This window comes from Cyprinodon tularosa, unplaced genomic scaffold (assembly GCF_016077235.1).
Source record: "Cyprinodon tularosa strain WSP-4 unplaced genomic scaffold, ASM1607723v1 ctg347, whole genome shotgun sequence".
In the NCBI taxonomy this organism is placed as follows: Eukaryota; Metazoa; Chordata; class Actinopteri; order Cyprinodontiformes; family Cyprinodontidae; genus Cyprinodon; species Cyprinodon tularosa.
In genome coordinates, this window is record NW_024039060.1 from 598,754 (window position 1) to 622,648 (window position 23,895).

The window sequence follows — 23,895 nt, forward strand, 5'->3', positions numbered from 1 at the left end:
CGGCGGCCAGGGACGGAACAACCGAACCCGACCCGGTGACGGTATGTTCCCCCCTGCCGGTGACCAGGCTACTGCACCGGGTCAGGTTCGGTCACTGCATCCCCTGCCCTGGAGCACATGGCTCGGTTCTGTTGCACTGTAGTCGACCAAAATTCCGGACAATTTTGAAATTCCCCCGGACATTTTTTTAGGTATGAAAAGTAGGACATGTCCGGGAAAAGAGAACATCTGGTCACCCCTAAAACAGCAAGAGCAACAAAGGCGCACATGCTACTTCATTTTTTTATGCTTGTACCAGTTTAGTTCTGACTCGCGGCTGAAGCATCTTTGCTGCTCCAGCTGTACGATGGAAAAAGTGGGTCTGATGCGCGTTGGGCAGAGCTACCCAATCCTTTCTTTGCCTGTAACAATTGCAGGTATATTTGCTTTGATCAGTGGGTAAAAAGAAGTTTGAATCTATTTTGAAGTGAGAAAGTCCACCTGAACCACATCGTCATTGCAGTCAGTTCATCCAGATTACCATCCTGGCGAGGTTTCGAGGGGTTCGAAGGGAGAGGCATGGTTGTGTATGTTCAAAACTATAGTTTGCTCAAACCGTTTTTCCAAGATCTCCTACTGCACCTTTAACTGTTGGAACTTTTGACAATGGTTTCAGCAACTTTTGTCAGCTGATAGGCGGTTTTAGACAAGGATTTCTCAGCTTACAACATGACTATCCAGCCGTCTATCCATCGCCTGCTTAACTGAGACAGGCTTGTAGAAGTATCAAATAAAGAAATGTTCTGGACACCTACAGCCCGTTGTATAGCGTTCTGGGTCTCCCTCATTGTCTCCTCCCATTTAAGACCATAAAGCATTCAATGAGAAACATACAGGGAGCATCTTGAAAAGAGGGCAAATCCAGCTCAGTTGGCTCAATTTAATGCAGTGAAGCAGCAGCTCTGACCTACGCCCAGATAACAAAGCTCCCTATCTCTTAGTGGGACCTCCATAAGTTTATATTTACCCCATCCCTTTCATTAAGGAACCTTCATCCAGCTTTCCTCGCACCATTAGAACTTCTGCCCTCCTTTCCTCGTCCACGCCTCTGCCTGACTTCTCCCTCCTTCCTCTCCTCTCCTCCTCCTTTGCCTTCTCTCCTGCTCTTTAAGGAAAGCAGGATGGAGGACAGGACGTCGACTGTATGTCTTCTTGTCCTTTCTTTGGCTTTAGGATGGACTGAAGGACAGAGTCAGACAAACAACACAGACCTAAGGTAAGAATTCATACCTGCTCATTCCATTCTTCTTTTTATAGCTCTTTTATTAAGAGCCCCCCCCCCCCCCCCCCCCCCCCCAACGTGAACAAGTGGGAGACAATTTCAGATTAAGGACTGGGAATCTGTCCTTTTCCCCTTAGTGGGATCATTGGGAGAGCAGTGGAAAGGTAAGGTTTCAGTGTTAGGATGATGTGGCTGTAATCCTGTAAACACGCACAGAGGAAAATGACATGTGTTGGAACTGATGTAGTAATTAAACTGGGCACATCCAAAGACGCCTCTGGATTTGGTGGTTGCAGTGGTGTATCAGAAATCTCCATCTTTGGAGCTTAGTTTTATGATGTTTATTAAAGCCTCAGCGAAGTCTGGCCTTCCAAAAATGCACAGGGTGTAAATTGAACACGAGTAACAAACAAATACCTGTGGGCTGCTAAGGTCTGGAGGAAGGGAGGGACTTTAACCACTGGGTCAGCACAGCCAACTGTGGCCGTATAGCACCGCAGGAGACACACAACACATTAAGCAAAATAAAAAGCCTCAGATGAACCGAGGATTTCGTTTGAGTATTTTAACAAATATTCGTAATTATTCTTAGATTTTGCTGTAAAACCCCTTTCCACTACTTAATCTGCGTACAGTGGGTGCAGCAATATTAAAAGCTCACGCTGGCAGAGCTTTGATGTGTGTTTATCTGAATGTGAAGGGGTGGGTGTGTGTCACCAGGCTCCATCTGTGAGCAGTCTGTTGCGTTGCAGTTTGAAAGTGCCTATTTGCTGCAGAAAAAGTGTCTCCTGTCAACTTTCTTGTGGTGCAGCCTGAAAACAGCACACATACTGTATATGTACGGTAGTGCTGTCGTCCTGATTTGACCAAGCTTCATGTGAAAACACACTTCTTCCACCTCCCTCTAGTTCTGAAGAACACAGGCTACCACTGTCACATACACCAAATGTATATAACTATGTTTATGCACAGTTTTTACCTAAATTTTTCAGTGTAGCTGATTTCCTGGAATCCACTGCATGTTTTCTCCTCTCTCTTTCAGGCCCATGTTCCCCTGTGGAGGACATCTTGTCACGGACTCTGGTATTGTAGCCAGTGAAGGGTTCCCCAATCACTACAAACCTAATAGCAAATGCATTTGGTACATCACTGTGAGTAAATCGCTTTTAATGTGTCTTTTTCAAAGCTGTTGGGTGGGATTGATGCTCTGTCTGTAACGGGATTTACACTCAAAATGATCCAAAACATGTATTTAACGCAAGGACAGCAGATGTGAGCTAGTCTGGCCAGCCAGACTCAATTACACAGAGCATAAGTCAATCTAGCAATCTCCGTTGACTCCAGCCAGATCTCGCCAGACCAATCACTGTGTAGGAGGTGGGACTTTACGATGCCTGACTCTTGTCATCAGAATTAACCATAATGCAGCAGCGCTTTTCTGTTAGCGTAACAACAATGGGGACCGCACTTGAGCATAGTTGCAATAAAAATTAAGAATGTACCAGTGAGCACGCCTTATATCCCCAGAATTTTATGGCAAAAACAACAGAAATCATTCACTGGAGAGCTTCCTTAACAGTTTAAAATGTTTCACAGCCTACAAAAAAACAAAAACAGCGTGTCGCTTGGAGGTTTTGCATCACATTCCTTATCGTTATCTGATTGGTTCTAACGTGATGAGGCAGACTCTGTTAGTCCCGCCTTTGAAATTGAGCTCTACTAGTTCTTTACCTGACTTATATGCCATATATATCAGTCATGTATCAGTCTGTTTTACCACCAATCTACTCAACTGAATCTAAAACCTAATTAATCTCTTATCAACAAGAACGTGGGAGTCTCTTCATGAGCTGCTCATTTAACTTAGGACACCTGACTAACAAAATGAAAAATCTGTGGCTTAGAGAACTGTCATTCTGATTGTTCCTGTCTTAAAACGGAACAGATGGACCCAGTATTCAAGGTGAGACAGCCAATAGGAAAATTAAAAACGTTCTTTAAAATATAAACAGACAGAACAGAACAGAACAGAAACAGGCTGCTGAGGACCTGCGGACCCGGCTGCAGGAGGGAGGCTGGGCACTGCCCAATCACTGACATTCTGGTTTAGGAAGAAACACAGGTAAGTGACCATGGTCATCTGAACAGAAGATGATATTAGAGTGAGTCACTTACCTGGTTTAATAGTTCACTACATCCTCTCAATCTTAGGCAGGATCAGCCAATACACTGCCAAAGAGATGCAGCCCTGAGCCATCCAGAGCGTCCTTGATGCAGCAGCCCCAGCGAGTAGGCAGGACTCTGGTCCAGAACAGGAATTCAGATCAGACTAGAGTGGCACTGGAATCCAGGAGGTTCCAATACACTCAGGACAGATCCGGGTTCCAGGAATCCATCAGAGCGTGAAGGCAGGTTCAGAGTCCCGTGCATCGAGCATCCAGCTCAGACAGAAACGCACCTTGGAGGACATGTTCAGAGTCTTTTGCATCAAGCAACTAGCTCAGACGGGAACACCAAAAGAGAGGCAGAATCCAGAAGGAGTCCAACTGAGGTTTAGGCGGGCAGATCAGGCAGAGGCAGACAGTGGGTGAGTGGGAACAGGAACAGGAAAACAGAATTACTAGGTAAACGCTGAAACGCTTTCACCACCGGGAAGGGAAATAACTCACCTGAGGACACTGGTTTAAGAATAAACTCCTCACTGGAACAGGGACAAGAACCTTGGAACTGATTAAAATTTTAAAATCCGACTGACCGGAGAAAGAGAAATCAAACAGTGAACAAACAGAAATCAAACAATGATCTGGCAACGATAGCTGGGCTGGACCGACTATAAAGCAGAACCTGAGATCAGAGATGTTTAAGAACTGGGCAGAACTAGGCCGGTGAATGAAATTAGCAATTAAGGCCTGCTATCAGAACAGATCATGACAGTTAATGTTCTTGCAAATATTGGTAGGCTGGGGTGATATATGTTTTTGTTGATTGGGCACTCATACACGGACAGAAAGCTGGCAGAATAAACAGAAAGTATACTTTAAAAGAAAAGTTAAAATAGCAGGAGAATTAAGGCAACAAAATAATTTTTGATCCCGGCAGCATCTGCCTGAGGGCCAAAGAAGTTCACCCGAAATTAACCTGTAGAAAGATATAACAGTAGGTGGAAATAAAATGAAAAAAAAAAAAAAGAAACATGCACAGTAGAGGTCAGGATCCTCAAGAAGTCTAAAATTCAATGGCAATAAATAGGAGTGGGTAAAATTACAAGGAGTAGCATAAGTTTGTCATTCTCCACAATTTTCCAGAGCTCAGTAAGAGGCAGACCATCCGGCAGGTCCTCTTTAACATCCTCAGGTATTGCGAAAGGTTAGAGGGATGGGTTGTGGATGATCACTGACAAGTAGTTGCAGATAACAGTAATCCACAAGCTCCCAAACCCTCTTATCCCACCCGAATGTGGAGATAAAACGGGGTTGTTGAGACTTGAATTGAGTTAAAAGCTTTGAAAGCTATAGGGGAGGCTGAGGGTCTTAAGTCTGACAATGTCGAGTGTCTGAGGAGCAGAGAGGATGCCTCTGGAGACAAACACTAGGAGAGGATTGCAGAGGCGAGTCATGTCTGACTTCCACTGGGACTATAGAGATGCAGAGAGTTCAAGAGGTGATGAAGAGGAAGCTGTTTTGATACTGATCTGTGAAGAGGATGTAAGTACATACTGCAGAGATGAAAAACATGATGTTGAGGCTGGAGAAAAGAACAGTGACAACCAGAGATGGCAAAAGTACTCACTTTCCGTACTTGAGTAAAAGTACAGATACTTGTGTTCAAAAATACTCTGGTAAAAGTGGAAGTACTGATTAAACTTCTTTACTCAAGTAAAAGTAACAAAGTACAGGCTTGTAAATTTACTTAAAGTATAAAAGTAAAAGTAGAAACCACTTTTTTCATGCCGTTGCCTACATTTTAAATGGATGTCTGCCAATAGGACTAGATCTCCGTTGTGTTCATTTTCAATCATCTCATCGTCCATGCTACTATGCTAAAGCCACCGCCACCAAGCTGCAATGATTTGCCGCCAATGAATACCGCCGAATCTGTCGATTCATCTTGTAGTGGTGCGTCAAATGCAACGTAGATTCCCATCCAGTTAGATTGAATTTGGTATTGATGACGTGAAAAATAATAACGGTAACTCCATTGAAATGATTCAAAACTAAAGTAACGAACCAATTTTTTAAAATGTAAGGAGTAGAAAGTACAGATATTTGTGTAAAAATGTAAGGAGTAGAAGTAAAAAGTCGCCATAAAAATAAGTAGTAAAGTAAAGTAAAAATATCAGAAAAATCTACTTGAGTACAGTAACAAAGTATTTGTACTTCATTACTTCCCATCTCTGGTGACAACGAGGGTGATGCAGATGATGGTAACTGTTGCTGCTGCTGTCATTCAAGCTGGCCCTGGCTCTGTTTAAAAACCACTGACTTTGGTCGGACTAGGAACGATTTTTGGCCCTGGCATTTTTCCATCAATATGTTTGCATTGCTAATTCACATTAGAACACGTTCCGTTGTAGGGTAAAATATTCTTCCATTTCTTCAGACATTCCCTACATCTAAAATGTGTACATGTATATGTATGCTAATAATATTATTTAAACTATAAGGAGATATTACAAATCAATATTATATCAAACCCACTACACATACTGAAAACATGACTGTTTTACTTTTGCACTGATCTTGCGGGATTAAACTGGATGACGTAGTTTTACCCAAAGTACGGAGTGCCTGCGGGGACAAAGAGGTGGTTGCAGCTTCGCACTTATCCAAAAAGAACAAGCTGATAATTATTGCACCTAATGGCATTAATGCCATTCTATAAATCTTGGCAATAATTCAACGGAGATATTAAACTATGTAAAATGGATGAACGGACCATCATGTCTTGCTCTGACAAAAGTCTTGCTCATTCAGAATAGGAAGTTGAGACCGTTATACCACATGCCGTACTTCATTTCCACTAGTGGTCAGTAGATAGTGACTGTGCACTGCAAACAGCCGCTATCCACGAGCACCAAATCTATGCTTATTCAGACCAGCAAAATTCCTGAAGGAGCCTACTATAACCAAAATAGTACTAGGCTATACATGTTAAAATATTCAGAGACCCATGACAATGCACATAGTTTAAAGGAATAAGAAACTGCCAGTTTAATGTGCTCATTTGAAAGAATTAGTGAAGTCATTTTGAGAATTTAAAAAGCTTTAAGTTGTCAGTCATCAAATCAAAAGAAATACCTCTCAAATTCATCAGACTGAAAAGCTTTGGGCCTAAACCAAGTACTGCCATAGTTATTTTATTTGGGGGGCATATCTTGAAGGAGAAGCAAAGACAGAAATATACGTTTTTCAAAACAATTTCTTAAATTTCAAGAGGATATGTTGTATGTTGTCTTCTCAACTTCTTATCCTTTGATGTGGATCATCAAAATAAGTGTTGCTCCTAATTGTCAATCATTCTGGTGATATGTTTGTGTAAGGCCGTCCTATGTGCTCGTCCCCATTTTCACTTACCGGTCATGAGTCTGACATAGTGGGAAAATTGCAAATCTTCTTTAGGAAAGTAAGCTTGTATGAGCGATGCAAACAGCAACTTTTAAACAGAGTGTGCACGAGGAGAAATGGACTTGTGCACTGCTCTCGCACGTGTTTAATGGGTGTTCCCTCTTGGTACAGAGTTGTGCATGAGAATTTTCATGAGATTGGGAGAGGGCAGGTTTTTTCAAATATTTGCAAAAATCCTCCATAATACCATTAAGTATTTATTCTGGCCTTGTGGTGTGTTATTGACTCACCACTGCAGCAGGACAGTTTTTATAGGTCAGCATTACGCTATAACTGTGTGAGTTTGTCTGTCTACCACTTAAAACGAGCATAAGGTACATATTCAACTAATAACTCAAATATTCAGCCCTTAAACTTGTTTGTCTTTTTTAAACTCTTCTTTTATTTCTTCAGGTCCCAGAGAGTCATGTAGTCATGCTGTCTTTCCGCCTCTTCGACATGGAGGCTGACCCCACCTGTCGCTATGACTACCTGGACGTGTACAACGGACACTCACGGCTGGTGCAGAAGCTGGGCCGTTTCTGTGGGACATTCAGACCGGGTGCCCTCATCTCCACCTCCAACACCATGATGCTGGAAATGGTGTCTGATGAGGCCACCGGTGGGAGAGGATTCCTAGCTTCCTTCAATGCAGGGAAGCCACATATGGAAGGTTAGGATGTCTTGATTTTCTAGTTTTATTGTTTATGAAATTATTGGTGCCTTTACCTTACCCAGATATTTAAAATTATGTAAAATTAAATCATTCTGAATGAACAAAGCAACTTGACAATCAATCTTGATGTGTGCACGCATTTAGCTTGGAAAAGAGTATTTCCTGTTTTCACTTTACAGAGGACCAGTTCTGTGGAGGCCGTCTGACCAAAGCACAGGGCTCTGTAAAGACGCCCAACTGGCCCACCTCGAATTACCCAGCAGGTATCAGCTGCTCCTGGCACATCACCGTAGAGCCGAGCAATGTAAGCTGATCATAATGCACTTAAAGATGATGGCGATGCAATACTTCTTTAAACTCAGCACAGTCAAAAAAAAAAAAAAAAAAAAAAAAAACAGGCTGTAGAGTAAAGGTGTATACCGATTTATTGGGTTTGTTTACAAAAGCTTCATGATAGCATAGGGTTCAATCATCTTAAAATTATATAATCATCCCGTAACTTTATGTAAGTGTTGTGGTTTGAATCTAAGGAAAGTAACTGTCTGCCTCTGGCTAATAAAAATAGTGCACTTTTTTTCTAAAGTGCACAAAATTATTCTCATTTTAACTTTCCTCAAATAAACCAAGCAAGTAGATTGAACATTATACGTTGATTTTCTAAGTGGTTTTGATCACACTACAGATATGTGTTTCGCTTTGTAGATTGCCCCTAAGCTTCCACGCAGATGAAAATGTTATTTTTCAAAGTACAGAAAAAAGCCTAAGAATTAAGGTTCCTTTTTAAGACCTACTGATTCTAGTGGGAACTGGGAACAATGCTTTGACTATATTTCAGTTTTTAGATGACACTATTTAGGCTACATGGGTAACAAATCATACAAAAGAAGAAACAGTGTATAAGCAGTATATATTTATATTTTTTTATTTTAGGTAAATTGCGGATACATATCTATATCTTCTCATTTATATGGTCAAAGTGGGGCTATTTTGAAACTTAAATTGATGATAAACAGCGTATGGACCACAGCTAAAAGTTGATGTTGTTGGCAACAGGTGTGCAGAAAATTATTCAGTAATAATAAAAATCATAATGTTTTCAACTGCCAGTCACTTGGCTTATGCAATTCTTTTTTCTAATGCTAGAGACTAAATAGCTTTTGGGTTTTTGTGGTGGTAATAGCGCTCTATTTACTGCCCACAGCGGCCCGCAAATAGAAGAGTCCAGCTAAGTTAAGTTGGGTGTGAAGTTGGTTTCCAAGTGGGGGTTCCAACTTTCAAGGCAAATTATTTAATGCCTTAAACATTAGCATATTTATAGTGAAAAAGAAAAAACAAATCCAAAAATAAGCAAAACTTTCCCAAAATAAGTGTATTTGCCCTCTATTTGAGAAGGCAAATAACATTGTCTGCTAATGGAAGGAGTATTTTTGCCCTTGAAATAAAATTATTTGATATTATACACTTGAAATAATTTAATTTTGTTATTTTTAAAACGTAAATAATCTCATTCCATTGTCTAATTAACTGCTCAAATCAAAGTTAAAAACATTTATTTGAAGAAAAATTGTCTCATTTTTTTAACAATATCATTTTGGTGTAGCTGCTTAGTAAATAAAGCTTAAAACTGGTGTAGATATATTGTTTTACTTTTTCATCATAAACGTTGTGCTGTACAGTATCTTTTGTATGAATGCAGTAGAAATGCAAATATGTAAATAGTTATATGTCACTTGGATTCAATGATTGACAACAAATTAAGATAAAAACTCTAAAAAAGATTAAAAAGTAAAGGTACTGAAATAATAAATTCTCTTATCCAAAAGTGTTGGATTCGTTGCAATGTGATATTTATATGTAAAGCTGGGTCACCTTATGAAAAAATGTCTCACGCTTCAAAACAAGCCCCATAGGGGGAAGCATCAAACAAGGAAATGGATCATCCACTCAGTTGAAACCAAAAGGATTTTTCCCCAAATTGCTAAATGTGCCCTGAACACACCACCCCCATTTTCAAACATAGTGGTGGCTGCATCATGGTGTGAGGCTGAACCCCCAGTCAAAGTCCAGGCATAAAATAGTTTAATAATCAGTAGTAAGACTTGAACATTTGTGTTTATAGAGACCTTTCATCTGACCTGACTGAGCTTGAATTGTTTCACAAAGATTAAACCCAACATATTTCCCTAAATGTTCAAAGCTGCCAGAGATAGAAAGACTGCTGCAGGACAGGACACTACTAATACTGTGCTGTTGAGTCACACTAATTCCCAATAACATATTTAATGACCTATATAAAAACTTCAGTATTAAGCACTGGTTGGACTTTCTGTCTGATAAATAATCATGGTGTTGGTTGCTATTGCATTTGTGAAGAAGCCCATTAATAAGAAGAGCAATTGCTAATGTACCTTAGATAGCATGTGAATGTGTGCTTTTAAATGAAAAAGTGACAGTGGCCAAGTAATGAGGGAGTTCAATGAAAGAGTTCATTGAGTCTCTGCAGGTCTGTTCAAATAATTCAAGAGATTGACTTAAGGAAACGGGGGAGGAGGAACCAAAGGCAACAGAAAGAGCTAAAAGCCCCCTCTGTGTTTCCATACTCCTCCACTACCACCTCCCTGTGGCTGCACTGTACTCACTTCATAAAAATCAGAAAGGAATAAACATGCCTGCATCATTCCCCGTCGTAAAACTTTTAGTAAGTGTTACCCTCTGTCTCCTAGGTCATTGAAGTGAAGTTTGAGAAGCTGGATTTGGAATCTGATATGTACTGTCGCTATGACTATGTGGCATTGTTCAACGGAGGAGAGAGTGATGACTCGAGGAGGATTGGGAAATTCTGCGGAGATAGACCACCAGGGTGAGATTATTGCAAAGAAAATGCTTGATCATTCTAGACCCCATTTATTTAGGAGATTTCAAATGGGATTTTTTCTCAATCTTTATGTAGAACTATTGTGACAAATGGCAACGAACTTCTTGTCCAGTTCGTGTCGGATCTCAGCGTCACCTCAGATGGGTTCATGGCTCACTACTCCAGTGTTCCCCGTGAGTCCCGTACACCCACAGCGGGAGGGGACTTCATTCATAGACCTCACCCTACCTCCGGGCCGCAGAAACCAACTTCAAAGCCAAGGAAGCCCATCAAACCAACTCCTAAACCAAATACAAAACCAACTGTTAAACAAGCTTTAAAACCAAAAATTAAACCAACTAAAAAACCTATTAAACCCATTAAACCCACTCTCAAACCAACAACAAAGCCAGCTGCTAAACCTATCAAACCAACTACTAAACCCATCAAACCAACTACTAAACCTATTAAACCGACCTCTAAACCAACTACTAAACCACCTGTTAAACCAAGACCTGGTATCCGTTCTAAACCAACACCTAAACCACCCAAAAAGCCATTTTCACGGACTCCGGTGGTAAAGAAGCCTCCACTTCGCAGATCTACTCCCAAGCCTCCAGTAAAGCCCACCTCTAAACCAAAGCCATCGAAACCCACACCAAAGTCGCCAGTAAGTAAACCAACAGCTAAACCTGGAGCTAAAACTATACTGAAAACCAAAGTAATTAAGCCGACAATAAAACCAAGAACCCTGGACAAACCTTTACGGAAACCTTGGATGAAACCTAAGCCCACCATGAAACCTCGAGTCAAAACTGTAAAGCCGACCCCAAGGAGTGGAGTCAAACCAACAGCAAAGCCAAACATAAAACCCAAACCAACACCCAAACCAGGACTGAGCAGGACTGTGACCAAAAAACCTGTTACCAACAAGATACGTAAGTGGAATTAAGTCGTACCTCTGTTAGTGAGCATGTTATTGTATGTTTTTCATGTTGGGATGTGTGTTGTTGTGCACATTTCCTGCAGCTTTGCCAGTCAACCCGTTGTGTACGCAACTCTGTGCAAGGACAGGAACTCTCCAGTCCAACTTCTGTCCACATGACTTTGGTGAGCAGCAACTCCTTCTCAAAATACCATTTTTTTTACTTTCATGAAAAAGAAAATAGGGACACCCAACTGAATATCAGACTTGTTAATGTCTTTTATGTCTCTGTAAATTTGATTTATTACATTTACAGATTAAACCTTTTATTGCTCATTCAATGTTTTATACCTCCGGAAAAAGTCACTCTACCTCCTAGGAGCTAGTTTCTCCCTACAAGGTTGAAATAACTAAAAAGAGACACTTCTTGTGGATATCTAGTGTCTGATAACACTCGTTATCACTTTCAGATATGAAACATTTAAAAAAAGGTTTTCTTTGAAAGTTCTCCATATAGTTACCCCAAAACATCTAAAGATTTTCAAAACACATTTGATTTAATTATGCGACCTTACTAAAGGTCGGCTTTTTAGATCTCACTGTAGAGTTCCCTCTTATTTCCACAGTCAGAAACACACTATATGTCTTTTATTTTTAACAAGGTCAACCTACCTCAGTTTGTTCCTCAATGGAAAAAGTAGATAAATTGCATTTAGATAAAAATTTATATTTCTAGTTTTATGTGTTATTTATATTAATGATTTTTTTCTCCTATGAATAATAATATGTTGAGTATGTGTAAAAAAACAGTGCATGTATTTTTGAAAATGTCTCTATATTGAGATAGATGTGCGACCATATGTAGTCCTAAATGTGGTCTCATTAGAGGTTCCCCAGGCTTTGGTATTTTTCCTTCCTATAGCTGAGTTAACTCTTAGCAGGCATTTATGGATGAACTCATATTTTTCATATTTTTGCCCTTTTGTGTTTTCACACTTTCCTGCTTTTGCTCTCGTGGAGGAATGCTGTTTTACCTCTTCTGAGATGTAATAATTCAAAGTAATTTCCCGTTATTTACTCCTAGGCTCCAATAAACCATCCAATAGAAGTCATGTCTTCTGGCCAAATGTCCACTTTTTTTAGACTTAACAGGCTGTAGTACGATTGTGATATTTAGAAATGTTATCATTATATTATTTTTCTTATTGATCAAAATATTTTTTTTTACCATGAGTAATAAACTGATATGCAATGGTTGATTAAACATGGGTATGAAAGGGAAGAAGGTTGCAGCAATGCCTGGGTATAACTTGGCAAGTAGTGGAATTGACCCATTCCAAACATGGAGCAACGTTTTGATTGGTTGTTGGAAAACCAACAGCTCCGAATGGAATCTGTTCAGTGGATTAGCATAATGCATGAGAGATTTCAGACTAAGATATAACAATCCTTTTGTACCAAATTCTTTCCTTTTATCAGCATGAACAGATAGAATGGATGTTAACCAAGCAACTTGTTAGGTTGATGAACTGAAGCACACCATGGAGTGAGAGCAACAAGTTGCTCCACAAAGAGCAGTCAGCTGGAACCTTGCTTAAAGGAGACGGCCAGCTAAAGGATGCTCTGTTTTTTTCTACCGTTATCATTTATTCAAGATTGAAAAACATGCTGTCAAAGTCAAAACATAGGCACCCCAGGCATCCTCGTAACAGGAATATCATAAATCGTCATTGAGGACGTTTGGGAACATAAAGAAATCTCCTGTAGTGGACAATTTGGCTTCCCAATTCATCTTTCCAAATAGAAAACATTTTTTTCCCTCTGATATATAGAATTTCCTAATCACATCTCCTACATTATCATTGATTTTTTCAAATACAATCCTAACTCTGCCCCACCTTTATTTAAATCTTAGCTGTTTCAGATTTCCTCTAACAGTTTATTCATTTTTTCCAGTGATTACAGGAAAGGTTACCTCTCTGACTCCTCATCCAAACGGCTCGGCAACTTTGGAGGTGTCGCTGATCAGAGCCTACAAGACAGGACAGCTCAAAATGACCAAATCAGGACCCATTAAGTCAGTGACACTAACCTCTGTCTGCAAGAAATGCCCTGGGATTATCAAAGGTAAAGCACAGAGCTATGCAGTCATTCTTTTTTTTTATCTTTAGCTTTTTATCTAAGCTCTATATTTCCAAATATGAGAGGAACTGTTGTTTTTTTTTGACTAAACTGCTTTTTTTAACATTACTTTCTCCCCCAATACTACATTAAAACAGGGTGTGTAAGTCTGAAATATCACGAAGTTTAGCATTCAGTACTCATATACTATTAAAGTGCTAAAATTTGACATATTATATGATTTTTTTTCAGTATAGGCAGAAAAATGTAAAGTCTGGAGAGATTTAATCAAAGTATATTCCAGAAAAACAAGAAAACATGGTCTTTCTTTTTTCTTTCTTTCTTCTTTTTTTCTTTCTTTCGTTCTTTCTTTCTAAAAAGGTGAACATCTGTTGTAGTGTTGAAACATGAGACAAAAAAAAACAAAAAAAAAACAATAAACCTGCAAAGTGCACAAGTTAAAAATATTGCTATTTATATCAACCGGCTTGAAACCCTTGTTAGAGCCGGGTGTTTGCTCTATAGGCAGTACCTAATTTGTCCCACTGCCACCTCTGTATATATGAAAATTCTAGAAGTGTTGGTACATTTAGATATTTTATCTTGGTTTATTTGCCTCCTTCAGGTCGGAACTACGTGCTGATGGGAAAGGTCGACGCCCAGGGCAACGGCCAGCTCAGCCCTTCCAGCTTTGCTCTAATTTATCAGCCTGCACATGCCAAAACGCTGGAAAACCTTTCCCGCAAGCCATGCTGATGTCACAACCTCCTCCACCAATCAGATCCACTGGAGAGAAATAAAAACTTATAAAGTTAAAAAGTTTCATATTATCCTGCAACATTTTAACATATCATTAACATGGAAAGCTGTAACATTATAAATATTCAACAATACCTTTTTTTGTGTTGTATGTAAATTACATTTTTATGAAAACGTTTGTTCTTAACTAATGCAAAATAAAAACAGTTGTTGGTATATGTTGTTTCTGTTGTCATATGTCTTCAACAGAAATGTGTGGGGAAAGTAGGAAACAAAAAAAAATGTATACAGCTTAATCAATAATGAGGATTTTAAGAATTATGGTATCTTTCCCCCCTTTTTATTTAAAATACATTCCCTTAAGATAGGGGACAAAGGTTAGGTCTAAGGGTTTTTTTTTTGTTCATCCCTTATTCAACTGGTTACTGTTCCACAATAAAAACTAACAGCCAAGAAAGAAACATTTTTTTTAAGTCAGTACAGACATGTGAAAAGAATTACTGTAAATAAGTACATATGATGGTGTCAGACACTTGCAGTTTAGATTTACAACCACTGTTGAATGCAATAAGTTAAAAATACTCATTAGATCTACTACCAAAATGGTCACTCGCACTGGGATATTAAATCTCTGGCAATCCATCCTGAACATGCATGCGGCGACTATGGGGAGGAACAATTGCTTTTCCACAGGAAGGAAACCTCATTACAACTAGGCTCCTACCGTGCCATCCCCTGGGAACCCCCAGAATTTAGCCGACTGCAAAAAGGCTTATGCAGCACATACAATTTTAAATTAAAAGTAAAGATAATGAAATCTGCAGTTGTATAGATGTATGAATTCAAATTAGTAACATTCATAAAAGGTTAGGTTGGTTATTAAGTTAAAATCTGCAGCAAATGTGTCAAAGTAGAAGAGAAAAAACAGCTTAGAATCACTTTCACCATACAAAATCCAACTGATTAATCTCAAATAGTAAAATATATTTTGGTATCATCTATTTATACAGTTCAGTGTTAGATCTAAATCATAATACATTTTAATTTGGAAATTTAATGTATGTTACTCTTAAATCTGCTGGGCCTTTACATAACCATGGATCCTGTGGAAAACCTAAGCAAATGCCTGATAACAGTGGAGATGAACCACTGCCAACATGAAGTAACCCTGAGTAGCTATTTGCTGCCATCTGCTGGGGGAAAAGAAAATAGCAGACAGGCAGACTGGTTCTGGAGCACTTTGTATTGGAAAGACAAAGTAAGAGTAGGCAGAATTATTAGCGGCAGTGATTCTACCAAAGTAAAGCTGTAAAAAACAGCGCTGGTTAAAGACCAAATTGCTGAGGTATCAAGTTTTATTTGGGTTTTTCTTTTTAAAGGAAGTGAAAGAAAACACAAAATTGATGAGAGCCTCATGTATGAAGAGATGAACAAAGTGGAGAAAGAATGAGGAAGTTTTAGAGTGAGTGCGAATCCAGTACATCCTGCACGAGCAGCACAAGTCTATAGTGACAAACAAAACAACCTCAGATGCTCCAGCTAGAAACTGTATAGATAGTCAATGTGAAACTTTAGCTTAATGCTCCCATCACCTCCAGCATAGTTTATTTTTGAAGATTTGAAGAAAAAAAAGTCAGTGTGCATTTAGCTGTTCACTTAATGAATCAAGCATTTAAAGAAAAAAACTGACAGAGGTACTAATAAAACACAAACATTATGCCAACCCACATCAGACTCCACAAAATGTACATGATCACTCAGTTTATATATGCAACCGCAAATATTATCACATTTAAAATTACAGAAATTCCTTACAATTTCTGTAATTTAATAAGCCATAGGAATATATTTCAAACCAAAAAAGAAGTGCACAAACATAAAACAGTTCAGGCCCCTACAAGCTTTATCAAAATGTAAACAAAGTGCCTATCAAACAGAGAGGAGGATGGTAAAAAAATAAATGCTATTATGTTGGGGAAGATTGCAAAAAGAAAAATATCCACCAAGATCAAAGAGACTAAAATGCATAAGAACAGGAAACTAATAAGGATTACACATAAAAGGAAAACGAAGGCTAAGTTTTTATCATGGAGTTTGTTTAAGGTTTTTTCCCCCACCATATAATAAAAAAAGGTTTGAGGAGTAAACTTTGTATATTGTGGCAATTGGCCTAAATGTTCTAGATTATATATATGCTCAATCTCACTCTGCTGCATCTAGAAGCTGTACATTAGACCTTTCCCCATTTTAGTTTCATTTCTGTGGAAGTAATCAGATCAGATAACGTACATGCCAATTGTTGCTACCAAAGTAAAGCATCTCAAGGTTTGTTTTGATCAAATTAGCAGCCGTTTGTAAGTTTTCAAACATCTCAGGTTGTTTCGTTCTATATAATATTCTCTATTTCTTCTACAAGCTTTTTATATTCGTCTAATTTGGTCTGATTGACAGGTTTACATCAGCCGAACCTCTATGTTTATCTGCATAAAATATATTACGGACAACTGTATGAAGCTAAACATATAAATACAGACATATGTCTTCCAGCATGGCAGATATTGTGAGTCAAACATTCAGTTGGTGTTAAACAATATACAACAAACAGCAACAAGCATATAAGCAGCTCTGAAACACATGTCATCAAAGTACAGCAGGGTAGATAAGCAACAGATTCAGTAGCTGTAAAGATCAATGCTCTATAACCAGTTTTTCAGTTTTTTTAACGTTTAAAATCATTCTTCTGGGATTTCAAAGTCGTTATGCATAACAACAGATGCGCTCTCTGGATGGTTTGTTTGTACAGCAAAAGCCAACAGCTGCCACTACTGCATCACCAAGCGAGAGGCAAGCCATCATAAACCTCTGTAGAGTCTCTCAGGGGTTGTTGGCGTCGTCGTCAGGGTCCGCCCGGCCGCAGATGAAAAAACAGAAGAGGACGCAGCAGCCAGTCAACAGGAAGAGACCCACTAGGATGTAGACCAGGGTGGTGATCCAGAAGGCGAAAAGGTAAAGTGTCTTGTCACAGTAGGAGCCCAAATCTGTAGAGTTCTTAGAGTAGTTTGGCTGGTAAATGGAGTAGATCCAAACGTTACCTGTGGGAAAATAATAAATAAAATCATTGGATATACAAGTCTTATGCAAGTCTTAAACCACCCCTGTGGTAAGAATAAAGAGTTTTGGGCATTGGGAAGGTACATCTGCTAACGTACCAATACATGGCAGTCAACCTGAACAAAGATAGGGTTAAAGCTAACAGAAACATGGCTGCATCTAAATAGAACACAATACTGGAGTAAAACCTGTTAGGCCGCCCAAGACATGTGACTGAGCTGGAGATTCACCTTTTATCAGAACAAAGGCCATTCATATACAACCACAGCTTCAATGGAATGGTTAAGGACAAAGGCAAGGCCATGCATTACAGTCATACACATAAAAAAAACCAGAACAACAAATTTGCATTTATGATTGTAAAGGAATAAAATCTGACCAAAAGTTTCAGAGTTACTGCATTAACAAGCTAAAAACATCCATCTCCATTATTTGAACTGTTTTGGTTCCAAATAAGGTATTGCTCCAGTAAACACCAAAGTTGTGTACAGATTTACCACTTCTGTTAGTGAATGAGAGCAAATGAACATGAATAAAATGGCTAAAAGAACAATAACAAAACAAAAAAAAAACTTTGAGTTAAATATCCATTTGTATTAACAGTGAGTAGAGAGGTAGGAGAAGGTAGACTGAAGCGTCAGGTGGGGGAGAAAAAAATGCAAATTGACTGTTAATTAGGTTAATTAGCTTCTCTAAATTCTCCTTAGGTGTGAGTGTGTGTGTGCATGGTTGTGTGTCTTTGTGTCTCTGCGTTGCCCAGTGACAGACTGGTGACCTGTTCAGGGTGTACCCCTCCTGTCACCCATACACAGCTGGAGATAGGCACCAACCCACCTCAACCCTGACAAGGACTAAGCAGGAGAAAATGGATAGATGGAATTGAAAATAAGGGCAAAAAAACCCCCAATAACAGTTGATTATAGAAATTTTAGAACACTACAGACAACCAGACTTAGTCAGTTTTTCTGAATATATTTTTTAAGCATCTGGAGGCCCCTCCTTCTAAATACTGTATTTTCCGAGTCATAAATACTGTATTTTCTTCAGTTCCCCCCCCCTCACATATATCTAAACAGAGATGAGAACTATTGTTCTTCCTTGCTTTTCAAAGGAAGAACAATACATTTTCATTTGACATTTCAACATTTGACACCTCTAACGAACCAAGCCAGTAGAAATCTAAGAGGGGTTCAATTGAAAACAAAACAAAAAAATAACACCCAAGCATTTGCCTGGTGGGCCGGTCCTAATTTCAGCGTGCACACTTTCATCTGGTTTGGTCTGCCGCGGGTTCCGTAGACTCGTGAACGCGCTTTTAGGAAATCCAATACACTACTGTTTATGCTCTAAAAACATTCTAAATGACTTCGTTTCGAGTAAATTCTGGACGCTACCCACTCAGGACACTTGGAATACATTGGACGAGCAGTATGGAGGAATATTGACACGTTTTTTGTGGACTTTTATGGACCTTTCTGCCTCGGGCACCATAGACCTCCATTATTTGAATGTCAGCAGACAGCAAGAAGCCTCCCAGATCTCCAGATGCATTTGAGATATCAAAAAAGTACTCCAGAGTGTTGTTCAGCATGGGGGTGAGTAGAAAATGAAGGCTAATCATGTTTTGGGTGTACTATTCCTTTAAACCATACCGGCCCCAACACTTACTCTCCGAGCTGGCTGTGACAGTAAATAACTCGAAGAACTCAAGAAGCAAAACAATGTTAACTATTTAAATGATGCATGCAGTAGGCCTTCCTTGTCATGCATATCCTTGTTACGGTTGGCATGTTGTGCAATTTTCTATTTCTTCAAACTGTAAAATCCTTGCAACACACTAAACTAGAATAAAACTAAAATGCTTTCTTTAAACCAAACTACAATGTTCCTGTTTGGAGAATTTATGTTTGAATATTTTGCAAAAATATGCTGTGAGCATGATGGGGTTTTGCATCTAAAGGCTAACGTTTCCTGTCCTACTTTCACTGCTGCCAGGTTGGGATGTTTCCCAATCTGGCAGTTTAGAATGGCCGTCTATGGGTAAAAAAAATGTTTTTCTTTAGATTTATGGCCTAAGAGATCAATAAAATTTGGTTCAAATTGGGCAAGATTTCGTATTTCCAGGCAGGTTATGAAAATTTTTCGGGCTTTTATGGACACAATGCAATGTAAGTAGAATGATAAGGAAAAATAGACAAGATGAAAGAAAGAGGAGATAAAAGGGAGATAACGATAAGATATCTTCAGACTGCTTCATCACCTGCAGAGAGATGTGAAAAGAACAGCAAAACCAAAAGATATAGTATAAGAGATACAATAAAGTAGCACCTTGATACTATAGCTGAAGTATTAGTGGTATTATTTAATCTGACATGTATGCTGTGGTAGCTGAAGATCAGAATATGGGCTTTCTGTATGGAAGTGAATCTCTAAGTACCTGGAGCCAAGCACCTAGTTGTTTGTGAGCGTGCACTTGTGCATGTAAAGTTTATCCAAGGGAAAAATGCTCAATAGAGGTTGTGAAGAGCCGAAGAGGCGCCCCTTCAGAGCACTGAGGCGAGCGCCAGAGGCCCAAAGCCCCAGAAGCCCAGAGGGACCCAAAGAGCAAAGGCGCCCAGGAGGGGCCAACCCAGGAAGAGCAGTGTTTTTAAATAATGCTGCTTATTTTAAAGGTGAACCACACAAAAAACCTTAAAGGAGAGGATTAATCCAAAACACAAATTCCAGAGATTTTCTATCACTCCAATATTTAATCTTGCTCTCGTAAATATTAACTTCTATGTTGAGCAGAACAACAAACATCTGCCAGACAACCAGTGCCATTATGCCTTCCTCTTATTTAAGCATACCATATCTACAAATAATAAAGCCACTCACCTGTGATGAACCAGGCGAAGAGAAATGTGGACACCAATGAGTTCCAGACGGTAAAGCCCCGGCTAAGTTTTGTAGGGCCGTCACTTTCGGAGTTTGACACGCAAGGCAGGCAGGTTAGGATATTTAGGGTTAAGCTGAAGACCCCCATCACGATCAGGTAGATTGGGATCTTTTCCTGGGCCGGACATTCGTGTAAGTATATCGCTCCTGCAGGACAGAGGAGAGCTCTGTTTTTTAGAAGGCGGAGCGAAGTCGCTGAATAATAGTAGAGATGAGTACAGCTACTCACCGATCGCAATCTCAGCAATGGGGATGATGCATATCGCTGCCTTTGAACATCCTAGAGAAAGAATTTAAAAAACTCAGTTTTCAGAACAGAAATGATTAAATTACCAGGAAACTGATACTCACCTGTCGCAGCCGGGGATTTCTTAGTAGAATCTTTTACTCGACGCAATAAGCTGGCACTCATTTTGAAAGATGGCGTTTCTAACCTGTGGAGATAAAACTAACAATTGAGATACCGGTGGATATTTTTTTCATCCTCCATGACCAAAAAAAAAAAAATGGCTCAGGAACTGCAATAAAAAAGGGAACCAAAAATATTGAGACAAAAATCTCTCTAACAATGCTTAACATTTGCTTAATAAATAAAGACAGAAGACTAAGCTGAGTGTGCGGTATGTTTTTATACCTTTTTTTCCCCAATTCAGGTTAGATTCAAATGATTCTAAAAACCAGCAAAAAAAAAATAAACATAGTGATCAGATTGTTAATTCAAGAAATTGAACTTTATTAATCTCACAGTTGAGAAATTAACTTTCTGCATTTAACCAATCCCTTTGGGGAGCAGTCTGTTATCAGGCCGCATGCATCAAGCTAATTCATTAATCTATCCTTTAATATTGATTTTAACTTTTAAAAGCTGATTGATTTTAAATGTAAGAAAAATACCACATGTAATTACAACCAACCCAAAACAATGTTTTCTTGACAAATGTGGTTTACTAGCAGCTTTTCTATATGATTGCAATTATACCAAAATAACAGCTCCAGAAATAAGCTAAATAAATGTAAAATATGTTCTTAACGTTCTTCAGTAAACCTAATGTTAGTATTGGCTATATATCCAACATTAAATACCATATTTAAAGTAGCAGAGGCCAAGATGAACCTATACTTTAACCAAAGCCTTAATTTACAATGGAAAAACCTTTTGTCCTACATTACCCATAATGCATTGCGTTTTTTTTTTTTTTTTTTTTTTTTTTTTTTTTTTTTTTTTTTTTTTTTTTTTTACGGGGCAATAATGTATTTTATTATTTCTTATATCATAAATAATGAAAAGAAGAAAAAAGATAAAGATGTCAACTTCTGGAAAATAAACCCCGACGACTCTAAATAAACATTTTACACGGGAAAAACACCTTGGTAACGTTTTGTTTTTTCAATATTATTAAAGAGTCTTTAAAAACAAACATATCCTTTTTAAGTCAATCAGTATTTTCTGGTGTTTTCTTTTCTTTTTTGAGGCTTGACTCATAATTACAAATATATAAGTCCTATAATAACAAACATTAGCTCCTGTCTATAAAAAAAATCTAACTGAAAAATAAACATTAAAAATTACAAGTTAATTTCAAAACAAGACCAAACATAGAACCCATAGTCAATAGAGGGAATCTGAACATTGAAAAGTCTAACCCAGTTTCAAAGGTTAAATTATCCTTAACATGTAGTTAAATAGATCGACTAGACAGGAAAAACTCACGTGAGCGCTGCCTTTAGGCAGTAAAGCTTACCAAGAAGATACTTGTTATAACTAGATCTAAAAGAATGTAGTCAAACGGGCGCAGAGATCCTCAAACTACGGCCTTTTCTCACAGTTTGCTCTCTTAACTCACAGCGTCTCAAGAAAAAAACACGCAGAAATGTCCTCTGTTCTCCGTGCAGCCGCTGAAAAGTCTCCGGTGAGAGTTTCCCTGAAAGAAAATCACTGATAGGAAGGAATAAGATAGACAGAGGTCCCCTTCAAACTTTCGAGAGAAGCGTTTAAGTCCTGAATGCTGCCGCTCCCAGCTGCGCTTTGACAACCCAGCAGGTTACTGGAGCGCGCCTGCGTGCGCGTTCACGCAGTCAGCCAGAATGAGGTTTCCTAGCAGTCACGTCCTAGAAATACAAAATACTACTTTATTTATTAAACAGATTTAGAAACATTGAAGCGCATAATTAGATCAAATGAAAGAAAATGCGTCAAAATACAAAGAAAAAAAAAGTATAGTAAAAATATTTAAAATTCATAATGCAAGGCCTGAAATGGTGAACAAATATTTGTTGTGAGAGTGTTGATTCAGTAATCAGAACCCCACTGTTGATTTTGTCAATTAAAACACTAACGTTTGTAGCTTGATATGAACAATAAAATAACCCATCGCCATTGCCTAAATGACTGAAATTGATAATGAAGTTAAATTTTAGCTTAAATGTGAAAAAAAGCTTTTTTCTCTTCAAAAAAGAAAAAAAAGATCCAATTTATGAAGTGAAGTGTAAAATACAACAAGAATTATCAAATTTGAATACACGCATTGTGTGTTGTGTTCTATACCCTAGCTGTATTACAAGTAGTAAAATCCTGTTTGTAATACCAGTTTGAAAAAAATCAATCAATCAAAAGAAACACATTCAATTACACAAAGTTTTTACTTTGCAGCCAGCTCTTCTTATCAATTAACTTTTCAGTCTCTATCCTCAGAGACTAAAGGGCTGGTTATGCTCCCCGAAAGAGTGTGTCGCACTGAGCTTGACGCCGATATTTTAGAGTTATGCCCAATACTGAAGTGTGGTCACAACGCTAGGCACAATCACGAACTAGCTGGGGTCTAGATCCGGCCAAGGCGGTGAGGAAGTGGGGGCAAGTTTGTGCGACAGCAGAGGGACATGAGGGCGAAAAAGAGCGGGGATCAAGTTGGAAAAAGGTTCTTGCGTATCTTGCTCTTCTAGCTGGTCCAAATTATGAGTCGTTTTCCACAATGGCGGTCATACAAACAAAACAAGCTGGTAAGGTACCATCTACAATTTTGGAGAGGTACAGCAGAGTGTCTGCGGCAGGGGCTCATTTGCATTTACTGCGACACACTCAGACGACCTGGTTTCTGAGTATAAATCAGCCTTAAGTGAGCAAAGCACAACACCAGGTTAATGGTGACATCATTTTATAAAAGTACTCAGCGATTCCTCCCTCTAAGCAAGAGTGGAAAGGAATGATTGCCTATGACTGGTATGACAGTAGTATTAATCATTATTTGACAAAAACGAAAGGGTTGTTTGACATTTTATGTCTTAATTTTTTGCCTTATAATGTATGCAATAAATGGATCAGAACAGGAACAGGCAGACTCAGAGGTCCAGGAGTCCAAAGACAGTTCAGGCAAACAAGTCAGACGGGAACAGGCGGGCTCAGTGGTTGAGAGGCAGAACAGGTCAGGATCAGGAAATCAGAAACTCTAAGGAACTCTAAAAACACCTCACCACTGGTTAGAGAGAACAAAAATAATCTGCCACAGATGACTGGATGCAAGCACCTTAAATAGAGGCAGAGGCAGGTGGATCAGATGAGCAGTGATGACAAATTGAGCAGAGTTAGACAGGTGAATGGAGTTAGTAAATAAGCTAGTCATCAGCACCAAAATCATCATAGTATTGTTTTTC

The 23,895-nt window shown here is 38.8% G+C and overlaps 2 protein-coding genes across 6 annotated transcripts; one reads left to right on the top strand and one right to left on the bottom strand.

Moving 5' to 3' along the window:
* Positions 1-1,099: 1,099 nt before the first annotated feature.
* Positions 1,100-14,205, top strand: pcolceb (procollagen C-endopeptidase enhancer b). Its single transcript, XM_038294844.1, has 9 exons — positions 1,100-1,255; positions 2,304-2,412; positions 7,279-7,537; positions 7,720-7,844; positions 10,264-10,400; positions 10,491-11,332; positions 11,424-11,504; positions 13,276-13,446; positions 14,066-14,205. The coding sequence occupies exons 1-9, from the start codon at positions 1,161-1,163 to the stop codon at positions 14,194-14,196; spliced, it is 1,950 nt and encodes a 649-aa protein (XP_038150772.1). The 5' UTR covers positions 1,100-1,160; the 3' UTR covers positions 14,197-14,205.
* Positions 14,206-15,536: 1,331 nt separating this feature from the next.
* On the bottom strand, positions 15,537-22,300 carry LOC119789791 (transmembrane protein 272-like). 5 transcript variants are annotated; one of them, XM_038294890.1, is made up of 5 exons: positions 22,092-22,300; positions 20,599-20,695; positions 20,477-20,527; positions 20,188-20,394; positions 15,537-17,291 (listed from the first exon to the last, which is right to left on the bottom strand). In XM_038294890.1, the coding sequence occupies exons 2-5, from the start codon at positions 20,657-20,659 to the stop codon at positions 17,074-17,076; spliced, it is 537 nt and encodes a 178-aa protein (XP_038150818.1). In that variant the 5' UTR covers positions 20,660-20,695; positions 22,092-22,300; the 3' UTR covers positions 15,537-17,073. The 5 variants fall into 5 exon arrangements, with proteins under 5 accessions (XP_038150818.1, XP_038150816.1, XP_038150817.1 ...); XM_038294888.1 differs by having other exon boundaries at positions 21,990-22,300; XM_038294889.1 differs by having other exon boundaries at positions 20,599-20,681; positions 21,959-22,300.
* Between the last annotated feature and the right edge of the window lie 1,595 nt (positions 22,301-23,895).

Bases quoted from the DNA above. Each gene is read 5' to 3' on its own strand.
- LOC119789791 (XM_038294890.1), bottom strand. From the start codon at position 20,659: ATGAGTGCCAGCTTATTGCGTCGAGTAAAAGATTCTACTAAGAAATCC. The intron at 20,528-20,598 runs GTGAGTATCAGT...TTCTTTCTCTAG, and splicing joins GAAATCCCCGGCTGCGACAG to GATGTTCAAAGGCAGCGATA. The intron at 20,395-20,476 runs GTGAGTAGCTGT...TCTGTCCTGCAG, and splicing joins CATTGCTGAGATTGCGATCG to GAGCGATATACTTACACGAA.
- pcolceb (XM_038294844.1), top strand. From the start codon at position 1,161: ATGGAGGACAGGACGTCGACTGTATGTCTTCTTGTCCTTTCTTTGGCT. The intron at 2,413-7,278 runs GTGAGTAAATCG...TTATTTCTTCAG, and splicing joins AATGCATTTGGTACATCACT to GTCCCAGAGAGTCATGTAGT. The intron at 10,401-10,490 runs GTGAGATTATTG...ATCTTTATGTAG, and splicing joins TGCGGAGATAGACCACCAGG to AACTATTGTGACAAATGGCA.